This window comes from Canis lupus, chromosome 4 (genome assembly GCF_011100685.1).
Source record: "Canis lupus familiaris isolate Mischka breed German Shepherd chromosome 4, alternate assembly UU_Cfam_GSD_1.0, whole genome shotgun sequence".
In the NCBI taxonomy this organism is placed as follows: Eukaryota; Metazoa; Chordata; class Mammalia; order Carnivora; family Canidae; genus Canis; species Canis lupus.
In genome coordinates, this window is record NC_049225.1 from 60,097,654 (window position 1) to 60,110,362 (window position 12,709).

The 12,709-nt window shown below is 53.6% G+C and overlaps 1 protein-coding gene across 3 annotated transcripts in view; it reads right to left on the reverse strand.

Annotated features, from left to right (window-relative positions):
• The window catches only part of PPARGC1B (PPARG coactivator 1 beta), a 108,907-nt gene that overhangs the window by 12,536 nt on the left and 83,662 nt on the right, over nucleotides 1–12,709 (reverse strand). For all 3 annotated transcript variants that reach the window (XR_005358436.1, XM_038535054.1, XM_038535053.1), the window contains exons 3-8: nucleotides 10,546–10,767; nucleotides 7,194–7,310; nucleotides 4,781–5,927; nucleotides 3,798–3,834; nucleotides 3,129–3,193; nucleotides 1,037–1,829 (exon numbers count right to left, since the gene is read on the reverse strand). Coding sequence is in view for 2 of the 3 variants with exons in the window: in XM_038535054.1 (XP_038390982.1) it covers nucleotides 1,037–1,829; nucleotides 3,129–3,193; nucleotides 3,798–3,834; nucleotides 4,781–5,927; nucleotides 7,194–7,310; nucleotides 10,546–10,767 (2,381 nt within the window). In the remaining variant the exon portion in view is untranslated. The remainder of the gene's footprint in view (nucleotides 1–1,036; nucleotides 1,830–3,128; nucleotides 3,194–3,797; nucleotides 3,835–4,780; nucleotides 5,928–7,193; nucleotides 7,311–10,545; nucleotides 10,768–12,709) is intronic.

Below are 12,709 nucleotides of genomic sequence, written 5' to 3' on the forward strand. Positions count from 1 at the left end.
GAGTGTTTGCTTTCATTAGATTGTCAAACAGTTAAGAGTTACTTGTGTAGATAAGAGAAAGCCTAGTTTTTCTAAGATTTTTTTAATTACCTGAATTCTGCGTCTGAGAGTATGGCTCTCTGGTGATATCATCATCACCTGGGAACTAGTCAGAAATGCAGATTCTCCACCACCACCCCCAGATGTAAAGAATCAGACACTGGGTGGGTGAGGTCCAGTGGTCCACAGGTAACCAGCGGCCGCCACTCACTGCTCAGGACCCCAGAGCACCATCTAGTGGTCGCTCAGGTGCATCTCAGGTGGAGGGTTTGCGACCTGCACCAGCTGACCCGCCTCAGGCCTCCCTCAGGTGAAGACTCACTGGGGTCCTGCTATGAATCAGGGAGAGAAGCAACGGGTCTCCACCAAAACACGCCAAACCCCTACTCTTTCTGCCTAACTCCCCACTGACTTTTGAACCAGCTCCTTCTTTCAGACTAGTTCAGTGGGCCAAGATGCTATGAGCCAACAGGCTCAGATGCATCATCGCAGCGGGAAGGTAAAGCAGCTTCTCAACTGCTAGAAGTCCTGCACAGCTCGCCAGGCCCAAGAGATGGGAGTAAACCTTATCACTGCTTTAAGTCCAGGTGTTCTTTTTTTTTAGAATACAGATCAGAATTCTGCTCAATTTCCTTTCACATGCAAATGTCACAAATGTCCCAATATATTAAACTGAGTCCAATTTACAAATGTAAAAGCAGAAAACACAGATGAGAAAGGGACAAGTTCATTTAGACATAAGGCTGCGAATGGCCAGGAAGTGGGTTTTCTTCCTCTCCCGGGGCCAAGAGACTGGCGTCACTCCTGACCATTTCACTGCAGGCTTTACCTGCCTCCAACCGGCCCACAGCTCCCCCAGGGAGATCACCTCCAGGGCCTCTGACCAGGACGCAGGCCACACACAGAGACGCAGCCCCAGGGCTCCTCCCTCCCTTGGCACCCCAGGAACTGGGGTCCTCAGCTGCCCACTGTCCCTCTCGAGGCTGCCCATCTATACCTGAAGGTCCTTCGGGTGGCTGGTGACCGGGAGCGGCAGGAAGAGGAGCCAGAGCTGGAACGGCTGCGGGAACAGAGCTGCCGACTGGCCTTGCTTGGTGGGCTCTGGTAGGGGCAGTGGTCAGAGCGAGGGGGGCTGACCCCTGAGTCCTCTTCTTCATCCTCCTCTTCCTCCTCCTCCTCCAGGAGGAAGCTGCTCTCACCACTGCTGCTGCTGCTGTCCTCAAAGACCGTGTCATATTCAGGACTCTTACAGGAGGCCAGGTCTTCATCCTCCAGGGCAGTCTCCAGAAGCCCAAAGTGCTTGGTGAGGCTGGCACGGATCTCATGGTCTCTCAGGGGCACGCTGTCCTTGGCGGGACCCCCACTGTCACAGCTTCTGTCTTCCTCCCTGGCAGAGGCCTGCACCTCAGCCCGTGGGGCACCTTGTTGGTGGCAGTCCTCAAGGTGGACTCCAGACGGCTCCCAGGACCTCAGCACCTTCCTCTGCAGGGCGCCTTCTGGCTTAAGCACCTGGCAGTAATCGTGGTCTCCAAAGGAACAGGAGAAGGGGCGCTTCTGACCCGTCTGGGAGGCTGGCTGGGCTGTAGCATGCCGCAGGTGTGACAGGAGCTCGCTCCGTTCTGGGTGCTTCTTTGGCAGCTTGGGGGCAGCCGCTGTGGTGGGCCCAAGCTGGAGGCCCTCCAAGCTGGGGAGACTGAGAGCTCTGTCTTTGCCTGGGCTGTGTTTGATGTCTGGCTTGAAGGGGTCCTCCTCTGTGGGTTTGTAGGGAGGTGTGGTGGGTGGGGTGAGTCCTAGCCAAGCAAGAGGAGAACCAGAGGTGAGGGGGACAGAGACTCTAGTTTGGGATGCCACATAAGCAGCACAAGTACCTCTACTTCCCCAACCCAATGAATGGCAGGCATCACTAATCAATCACTGCACTGCCAGCCGAGCCTGAATGTGGCCTGGGACTCCTCACACAGTCTGCGGTCAATTCTTTTTTCCAATTTGAATTCAATTAATTAACATATAATGTATTATTAGTAGTTTCAGAGGTAGAGGTCAGTGATTCACCAATCTTATATAACACCAAGTGCTCACTACATCACGTGCCCTTCTTAATGGACAGTTACCCATCCTCCCACCCCCCCTCCACAGTCAATTCTTGAGCTGGCATGTGATGAAATCCACTTGCCATCCCTCTATAGCCCAGTGATGGTAGCCAAAACCTTCAGGTCATTTGAGATATCTCCTCCTGCTCTACACCCTGTCACTCAACAGCCTCTGATGTCCCCAGAGCTGAGAGGTGCCACAGGTCAACTGCCCTCGTGGACTGGGCCATCACAGTGCCATTGGTGCTTCCTGCATCCACCCTTGGCCTCCCTCCTCCCCCCCAGTGCACCAAAGGGAACTTGCTAAGTGCCTGAGGTCTCTTCCTTTCTGGGGCTCCTGAAGCCTACAGGATCAGGATCACAGCCTCAGCCTGGCATTCCTCTGGGCCCTCTGTGATTGCTCCTTCCTGCCCGCCCTGCCTTTGCTATGCAGCAACGGCAGGTGGTCAATCTCAGACGCACCTGTGCTTTCACCCCACGTGCCTCTGCTCCTGCAGATTCTGCTGCCAGGGATCTCTTTCCCGCCTCTTCGTCTCTATCTCCCCAACTTCTGCTCCTTCCTCCCGCAAGCTCAGATCATATGCGCCCTGCTCTGGATGCCTTGCAAAGCTTCCCAGGCCATGCTCCTGCACTGCCCCACCCCGCCCCTTCCAGTACCAATGCTCCCAGAGCTCTTGCGTATCCTTTGACTAGTACGAGTCATAGTGTGAGTCTGTCTCCTCCATAAGATGGCAGGCTCCTTTGGGGGAAGACAGTGTCTCTTTCTTTCCTAACCTTGCCCTCAGCTTATGTGCGGATTGTTTGCAGATGAAAGGCTGACTCTCCCCCTTATGACACCCTCACTATGTATCCTAAGACCCCATGCAACCCGTGCAGCAGTGGCAGGATCAGTGGGGTACACCCCCAACTGCCCAAGGGGCTGCTCAGGGTAGGGGACTTGCTGCCAGGAGTCACGTCTGCTCCCCCAAGGGCACCCTACCAGCTGAGCCCCTGGCTCACCTGCGGTGCCACAGAGCTCCACCGTCAACGTCTGCTCAAAGCTCTTCCTGCCAAAAGGAGTGTCACTGGTGGGGGTGGGGAGGACAGAGAAGAAAGAGGCCAATCAGCAGCAGGCTCCACTTCCCCCAGCATGCAAGGAGGGCAAGGGGACACTGCGACGGACCCTGGTTCTGCTGCCCATAGAGGTAGGTCCTGGGGAGAATTTCTGGGAAACCCTCATCCTGGCTTAGAGGAATTCAAAGCAGCATATACCTCTTGCAGGAGACACAAGAGGAATTTGCTGGAGGAGGGGGACAGGGCAAGCATCACTACCCTTCTTATTTTACAGATGGAGCACCCAAGTCTCAGGGTGGGGAGGAGACTTGCCCAAAGCCACACAGCATTTGCAGCTCTCCCCTGTGGAGAAAAGAATTCTTTCCCCTGTCCTGGAAAGTACAGTTTATGAAATGGCCTGAAACCTTAATTCCCCCATTTTCCCTGGGCCTGCAGAGACCTCCCTTCTAAAGGAGCCCACCTATGGCGGGCCCCACATGGCAGAGCGAGAGCAGGTGCAGGGGGACAGGGGCAGGCTTAGAGGCTGAGGAACCACCCATCCCCCCACCCCCGAGACACATATCCAACAGGATAAAGACTCATGGAATAATTAACCGGTGATTTCCAAAAATCTACCTTTGTGACAAGGCCAGCATGAGGCACCTGGGAGAGTCTGAAAAGAAGATGAAAAAGAAAAAAAATAAGATTCCCCAACATGGCATCATTAGCATATGTTTCCCTCAGGAGGAAACCCTGAACCCCCACTGGAACCCAAGCAGTACTCCCTTCAGGCATGTGACCCAAAAGTCTCTGTCATTTTCAGGAAAGGGCAGGAACAACTCAAAGCACCTTCATTCCCAGGGTCTCAGCAACATTGGCAGTGGGCAGACTACTGGAGGTTTCCGAAAAAGCAAGTGGCTATGAGGGTGATCCCTTCTGGCCAAAGAGTGCAGTAGAGTGGGGAGGAGCCCCAGGGAAGGCCAGGGCCTAGGGTACTCCCCCAACAGGTGGACGCAGGACTCCCTAGCTCAATGGGTCACTCGATACCTCTGTGCCTCAGTTTCTCTGTCTGACAATGGAGATTATGCTAGCATCTACTACACAGGCCCCCTGTGAAGAATCACCGGGGTCAAGTGGTGTCAAGTTTTAGACCAGCACCTGGCACAGCGAGTACACAACAGATCACCCGGTATGATCACCACCACTACTGTTACCATTTAAAATTCAACATCATTATGGAGCTGGATTTAAGACTCACTCCTTTTGTCACATCATCACCCAGGACGTCTTCTTTAGAGCACTTAGCACAATTTGTAATTATCTTCCTTTTTTATTTACTTTGTGATTGCCTGTCTGCCCCACTGACACAAAAGCCCCAAGAGGGCAGGCATCTCGCTCCGTGTTCATTAAGTGGTGCCTGGCCCACGCATGATGAAAAACTCAGAGATGTGTGGGTGATTTCTGAAGAGCCGCCCAACTAGCCCATTGCACAGAAAGGGAAGTCGGGAGCCGGAGAGGGGAAGGGACTTGCCCAGCACAGGGCTCCTGGCTCCCAGCGCAGTGGGGAATGCCACGCCCCATCCCTGCCCCCTCTCTTGCAGACCATCGACTCCGACTACCTCTGGAAGGGAGCCGTGGGCAGCTGGGGTCCTCATCCGTGTCCCCACACCCACTCTCACAGGGGCTCTCCAGAGCCGGGATCTGGGGTCCCCGTGGGAGCTGCTGGTCCTGGCCACTGTCCTCATCTGTGGGGCTGCCCAGTGCCCCCTCCACGTCGTAGGCCTCGGGAGCCAGGCGCAGTGAGGGCAGAGTTCCCTGGGGCTCCACAGGGACCAGAGACTCATCAGAGAATGCCAGCCAGGGGCCCAGCTCTGGGTTCAGTCTCCTGGAACGCCGCACGGGGCACACAGAGCTCTCCAGCTTCCTCCCCAGCTTGGTCCATGGCAGGCCTCGACCTGGTCTTTTCCGGCCCCACTCCTCCTCCTCCTCTTCCTCATCTTTTTCGTCCTCTTCCTCCTCTTCATCCTCCTCCTCCTCTTCCTCCTCCCGCTGCAGCCTGGCTGTCCGGCCAGTGTGTCCTTTCACGTCAAGCCGCAGTGGGCGCAGGCTGGGTCTGGGCCCGGTGCTCCGGGGTGAAGCTGTGATCCTCACCTCCTCCACAGGGGATGGGTGGCCAGGGGAGGCCTGGCTGTCTTTGGGGGGCCTGGGCCTGGGGCGGGGCGTGAGGGAGGCGTAGACAGGTGTGGCCAGGCGGTAAGGTTTGCTGACATCGCAGAGGACATCCTGAGCCAGAAGTTCCCTCAGGATGGAGAACTCGGCCCAGGAGCCTTTGGAAGGGTGTTGGGACCGGGGCCGGGGTTTGACCTGCTTGGAGGGGCTGCTGCAGGGCTGGGGGGCTGGCTCAGAGGCCTGGGGGGGCAGCTTCCTCTGGGGGAGGCAGTAAGTGTGCATGTAGCGAATGAGCTGCACCATCGCCTGCATGTCTTCCCGGGACACCTGGGTGCCAGGGCCTGCCCTGCCCGGTGTTGGGGAGTCCTGGGGCAAGGCTGGAGCTGGCTGGGGGCTCGGGCAGTCCTCACTAGCTTCCTCATCCTCCTTGGCTGGGAGCGGGGGACTCAGGGCCGGTGGTGGCTGCAAGCCCCTGTCTGGGGAGCGGGCTTTAGTCTGGGGGCAGGATGGCACTGACGTGAGGTGCTTATGCAGTTCTGTACAACTCCGGCCCTGAGACTGCACTGTGGGGGCCTTCTTGTCTTGGGTGCTGTCCATCTAGAGAGAGAAGGAGGACATGGTAAGGAATGAGGCCCACATTGCCCCCTTCACTCTGCCCCATGCCTACAGCCACTGGCTGGGGGCAGCGTGGCACCAGGCAGTGCTCAGGTGACAAGGAACAAAGGAGTGACCAGCCTCCTAACAGGCCTCCCAGGCACGGATTTTACCCCTTCCTGGTTCACTCCCCAAGCCCTGCTCTGACCACCCCGCTCTCCTGCACTACACACTTCAGTTGTGTCACCAGGATCTACATTAGTGGTGGTCGGCTTGGGCATGGGAACAAGGAAGAAGTGTATGTGGGAGTGCTGGGGAGATTTCTGGGATGATGGGAATGTTCTAAACTCAATTGTAGTCATGGCTTCACAACTCTGTAAATTTACTACAATCATCGAATTATACTTTTATTTTTTAAAGATTTTATTTACTTATTCATGAGAGACAGAGAGACAGAGACAGAGAGAAAGAGAGAGGCAGAGACATAGGCAGAGAGAGAAGTAGGCTCCATGCAGGGAGCCCGATGCAGAACCCGATCCTAGGACTCCGGGATCATACTCTGAGCCAAAGACAAGACACTGAACCACTGAACCACCCAGGCATCCCCGAATTATACTTTAATAAATGCCTTTATGATATTTAAGTGACACCTCCATAAAACTGTGTAAAAAAAAAAAAAAAACATCCTGATTCTGCCCTGAGGGCATGGGATTGCGTGCAACAGTCCCCTGCAGAAGTGTCTAGGGACCAAAGAAAAGGACTGAGCGTGGGCTTTGAGTAACGGGAATGCTAGGAAATCACCTGCGAAACCTCTCTGAAAGTCTTAGAAGATGGAGCCCAAGGAGGAAAAGGGATTTGCTTCATTCCCTGGTGTTCACGACAGAGCTTTGGTTGCTCCAATGGCTTCTTTCCCCAGAAGAAATCCAAACTCCTTATTGAGGTCCCCACAACCAGTGAGGAGCTTATGTTTCAGTGTGTCACCCACTAGAATAAGCCCACTGAGAGCAGGCCACATCTTTCTCATCCCTGTTCTAACCCATCCTCTAACACGGTGCCTGCAATACTGAGGTGGAAGAGAAAGCCCAGTGCTCTCCCTAGAACCCCAAACTAGCCTGGGTCTCAAGAAACACCAAGCACACCAGCTACAGGGGTAATGGAGGGAAACCAGATGCTGATTGAACTTGACACCCTCTAATAAGAGTGGAAGGTTGCACCCCCTTAGAGGCCACCTGGGAGCCCAGGTGGATTTTGGGATGTGCACACAAATACCTTGACACAAGGCCGCTGATTCCTGGACCTGAGGCCTGCCTGGCGCCAGGTGGTGCCTTCCTTCTGGGTGTCGGAGCTTGAGGCTGGGTAGGATGTGGCGAGAAGGAGTTTCTGCAGCTGTGGGAGAAGCAGAGAGGAGGGGAGCTGGGGCTGTGCTCCGCTGGGGGACATGGAGAAGTGTGTGGCGGGGAGAAGCCTAAGCCCAGAGCTAGCTTCTAGGGACCGAGCACGCCCTGACTCTGGGTCATCACAGGACCATGGGAAGAACACAGGGAGGGCATTTAATGACCTAGAATGTTTCCCATTACATTAAGCACAGAAAGCAGATTGTCTAACAATGTAAGACACACACAAGTATCCCAATAAAATATAAATCCTTTTCAGAGTTACTAACCCGAGAGGAGTATCTGTGACTTTGAGAAATTCCAAACAGATCTGGTGTCATGTCTTCCCATTAAAATATGCCACGTACACCTTACTGGGACACTCTGCATATGCTTGCGATACACATGCGCATGCATACACACAATCTGGAAAGTCAGGTACCACAAGGATTCTTTGGTATGGGATTCCAACTGACTTTCCTTTTGTTCTTTTTGCTTATTCATACTGCTTTGTGTAAAGTTAATTTCTTTAATTTAAAAAGAAATGCTTGTAAGTAGTGAAAAAAATATACACTATAGACACTAAGGGGTGGACAAGTCCCCCTCCTGCCCGAGGTCCCTTCCTCCTTCCCAGAGATAACTACTATTAACCACCTTCTGGCAACCCCATTCTGAGGTGGGATTCAATCACATAGGAATGTATGTACATATCACCCCCAACACACCTGGTTGTTTGTACACAAGTGGAAGCATACTATACTAAAGCTTGTCTGGCTTTTCTAATTTTTCCATAAAAATTGCTGAGTCTCTTACACTTCTGCACCCAGAGGACAGGTGCATAGTGTATCCCAGAAGAGAGCGGGGGAACTGAGTACACCTGCAAGTCCCACCAAGGATCCTGTGACAGCAAGACTGAGAATAAGCCAGGAAGCAGGATGGCTTTTTGCTACAGCACCAAGTATTTCCTCAAGTGATATGCCCTCCAGGTCACCCCAGCAAGGAGTGCTGGGGTGAGCCAGAGAGAAGGCCAATCCTCACTCCCCTAGGAGCTAGAGGATTCCCACCACCCCACCTAGACCCCAAACCAACACACGCAGGTCCGTGATTCTCTGACATGGATAGAACGAGATTCTTGGGCTGGCGGGAAGGGATCTGGTTCTGGCCCAGCTCAGCCCCACTCACTACGAGCCCTTGAATGAGTCCTTTCCCTCTTCAGGCCTTGGCTTTTCCATCGGCATATTGGTGGCAAGCACATTAAATGATTGGTTCTGAACCTTTTTTGATTCAGGAGTCCCTCGAAAGATATGATAGAAGCTGCTGAGCTCAGAAGGATGCACAGATATGTAGAGGCCAGCCCACCAACGGGCTCTCTGGGATCCGTGACTCCAGGTTAAGAACAGGGCATCTGGATCACTCGTCAGGGCCTTTCTGAACTCTGCCGGTGTGCTGGAAGTCTAGCTGGTGAGTCTGTTACCTGCGTGCCTAGCACACTTCCTGAAATGCTCAACAGGTGTGGGAGGAATGAAGGCAGTCGGAGGCATGGGAGGGAAACACCCTGTGGCCAGCAGGGGTCGCTCTCTGCCTCTCCAGAACCCCCACAGAGAATTCCTCATTACTACTGCCACCAGGACTATTACTTAGATAGCATTTATTGAGCAACTTCTATGTGCCAGGCACTGCTCTAAGCGCTCTCCATGCATTATCTGCTGTACTCCTCCTAACAGCCTTTGAGATAAACCCTATTATTAACCCCACCTTATGGACCAGGAAGCGGAGTCAGAGAGATTAGGGGCCTCAAGGACACACAAGCACTAACTGGTGGGGCTGGGATTCAAACCCAGTCTGAGTCCTGTCAGCAGAAGCCACCACGTACGACTGAACATATTCTCACGCCCAGCACACACTAGGTCCTTACTAAATGTTTCACACCACTCTCGGGAACTTGCAGGCCGTGGGAGAGAAGAAAAAGGATCCTGGAAAAGGAGTCAGAATACCTACTTGCTGTGTGACCACAGGAGAATCCCTCCTTGCTCTGGGCTTCAGTTTCCCCAGAGCTGCACTTGAGAGTTACCAAGGGCCTTTCCACTCAAACCTTCCATGACCTAAGACCCTCGCCAGCTCAATAAGCCCTGATTTTCCAGCTGAGTCTTATCAGCACCTAGGTTCTCCAGTGCCAAGGCAGGGAGCCCAAGATACATGAGTGAGGTGGGACTTCACACGCCCCATGACATCTCAGCTTCCAGCTTCCAGCTTCCCTCTGCCTGAGTCAGCAACTGCTTTCAGTAACTTTTTGAGGTCTGGACTCTTCTGAGAATCTGATAAACACGGAGACCTTCTCCCCAGAAAAATACAACGCCATGTGCCCATTCTTCCCCATCCCACAGATACTCAGACATTTAACTTCTGCTGGGGGGGAGGAGGGTATTAACCAGTCTGACCTCTGTGGAGGGCAACCTGGAAATATCTGTCTAAACTGAAATACCGGGTCTCGGTAGACCCAGGAATCCCACTGTTAGCAACTCATCCACTTAGATGTGCAAAGGCCTCTACCAAAGCACTGACCGCAGCAGTGTCACAGGGAGAGGTGGAAAGACCTAAATCTCCACCAAGAGGGGACTAGTCAAATAAGTTATGGTCCATCCTTACAAAAGAACACAATGCAGCTAACAAAAAGGATGGAGCCGAGCTACCTGTGCTCATCTGAGTTTTCAAGGCACACAGTTCATTGAGAAAAGGTGCAGAGCCATTTATGAGGTCAACTCCCTTTTGCAGTGTTAAAAAAAAAAAAAAAAAAAAGTAGAAGAGGAAAGTCACACAACAGATTGGTAATCATGGTTACCTCCAGCCAAGGAACTCAACTGTGGGATGGGCAAAGAGGTGTTTTTTTTTGCTTCTAACTACCCACGTTTTCTGCTTGAATTTTTACTGCCATTGTGTCTGTATAACCTTTAGAAAGAGGTTTACATGTAATTTCGAGGTTTTACCACACAAGGAAGGTCAATCCATGAAATCCCAAAGGACCTACAGAGTGCAGGTGGAGCCTCCAAGGTGAGCCCCGCAGTACCACAAGGAAAGGGGAGGCCCGGAAGGGACTTCCATGCCCTGTCCAGGCTGCCCGCCATGTGTCAGTGATACGTAGACATCCCCCCCACAGGGGCTGGAGCTGGCTCCCCTACACCTGCTACCCCTACAAGCAGACACCACAGCCCCAGCCACTACCATCCCCGCAGCTAGAAATAGGTTCTTACCAGTGAGAGGTCGTCCACCTCAGGTGCCGGGGGCTGGGGTCTCTCCAGTGAGGGGCTGGGACTGGGGGGTGAGGATGAGGGGGCAGGCGAAGCTGAAGTGCAGGATGGTGCATCTCCACCATCCAGGGCCGGGAAGGCAGCCAGACCCACGTCATCTTCAGGGATGTCGTCCAGGGTCTTGGTGAGCGCTGCCAGGAGGGCCTCATTCTCGCTGTCAGTTATCTGAAACGAGGAGCGCGGGTGGAGCAGAGAGGGACATAGTTAGTCAGTACCCGGGCTCAGCCGTCTTCACGTCTTCGTGGTAGAAATCTGCTCTGCACATGCAGCTGCACCACATCACTCTCTTGCCAAATCCTCTCCCATCCTTCCCCCGCCCTCAGATCTCTCGGTATCACTGGGATGGCAGATGCCTGAGAAATATGTTATCGACTCCAGGAATCACAGAGTCTGTGAGCAGGCAGCAGGTGAAACTGGAAGTAGCCTTGCCCTAGGAGCCCCAATCCTGGCTCTGCTGCTCATCGGGGTGGGCACAGGGCTATCTACCTGAAAGACACCTGCTGTCCCCTGTAGCAAGGACAGCAGCTCCACACTATAACCTCCTGTTCTAACTCCTGGGACAAGCCCTTGGTCCCCAAAGCTGGCCTCTGCCTCTGGGAACAGCATGCCATTGCAGCCCCCCACTCCCAAGGACACTGGGTGCCAGGCAGGCAGTGTACAGGCTGGCAGCTTCGGGGTTGACCATGACAATGAGAACGATGGCAATAATAAAACCGCTACTGTTCCCCAGTGGGCTCCTTGGCCATGCTCACCACTCAGGAGGGGTCAGGAGCTTGGGCTCTGGCTGCGGTTGCATCTCAGATCCCACACTTCTCAGGTATGGGTCCTTGGTCAAGTTTTAGTCTCTTCATCTGTCTCATGCAACGACAGTACCTACTTCTTGAGCTTAATGTTGAGGACCTAACCTCATCTCAGCTAACGTACATACAATAAGCTGCTTAGCAAACCAAAGGAGCCTGCTGCATGATAAGTGCTCGGTCCTGCCACTACCATTGCCACTATGATGGCGGTGGTGGAGGCAACGGCAGGCTCTCCTCCCGCCTCCTCCCTCCCTTCCCCTGACATGCATGTACTAAATGGCTACTCTGCACCTGGCACCGTCTGGGCACTCGTCCTACCGCATTGCCAAGACAGGTGTGGCCCCTGCCCTCATGAAGCTTCCTCTCCAGCAGAGAACAGACTTATGAAAGGGAACAAACGAGATCATTTCAGAGAATGAAAATCTAGGAAGAAAGTAAAAGGAAGTTGCCATGGAGAAGAACGTGGTGAAGATTTACAAGCAAGTTAGGGTGGTCACAGACAACTGCTCTGAGCAGCTGGCATTTCAACTGAGGCCCAAAAGGCATGCGGGCACCAGGCGGAGGGTGGAGAACCAAAGACCCCAGGCAGAGAAAAAAATATAGAGCCAAAGTCTGGGATAAACACTGGGGGCCAAGGAGAGGAGCATCCAGGCCTCATGAATACCGTCTTGGGTAAACCTCACAACAACCTCTAGGAGAGGAGTTCTACTCTAATCTCTGTTTTGCAGTTGGAGAAACTGAGGCTCCTGGAGGTTGAACCAGGTGTCTGGGGTCATATAACAAATCCGGGACAGAGGCAGGACCTCCACCATGGCCCACATCAGCCAAGAGTTGAGCCTTTCCGATGTCTAAGACCTATAATGACGGGGGTCAGCACATAGATTGCCAGCCCACCCCCAGACACCAGCCCAGTGGCCCCCATGCCCAGAGGCCCTGGAGCATGGCAATCACGTAGCTTCCAGGTGAGGCGCCAAGCACCTCGTTCAGTAAGCCCTGGCTGCCAGGCCTGTTCTGGCAGGAGGCGCCTTTTGTCACATGATGCCTCCGCCAGCACTCTTTCCCAGGTCAGGCTGTTTATCCTTCCTTCAGGAAGTGCATCTGAAATACGCATCTCGTGACAGCCTTTTTGGCTGCACTGAATCTGTTCCGGGCCTTGCAACCAGTGAGGCAGCTGAGTAACTCAAAGAGGGGGAACATGGAGTGAAGAGAACAAATGTGCTTGTAGCTTTTGGATTAGAGCTAAAATAAAAGAAGGGTCAAAAGAAGGTTCTGGTCGGGCCTGACCCAGGCCCCGGGGAGTATGTGTG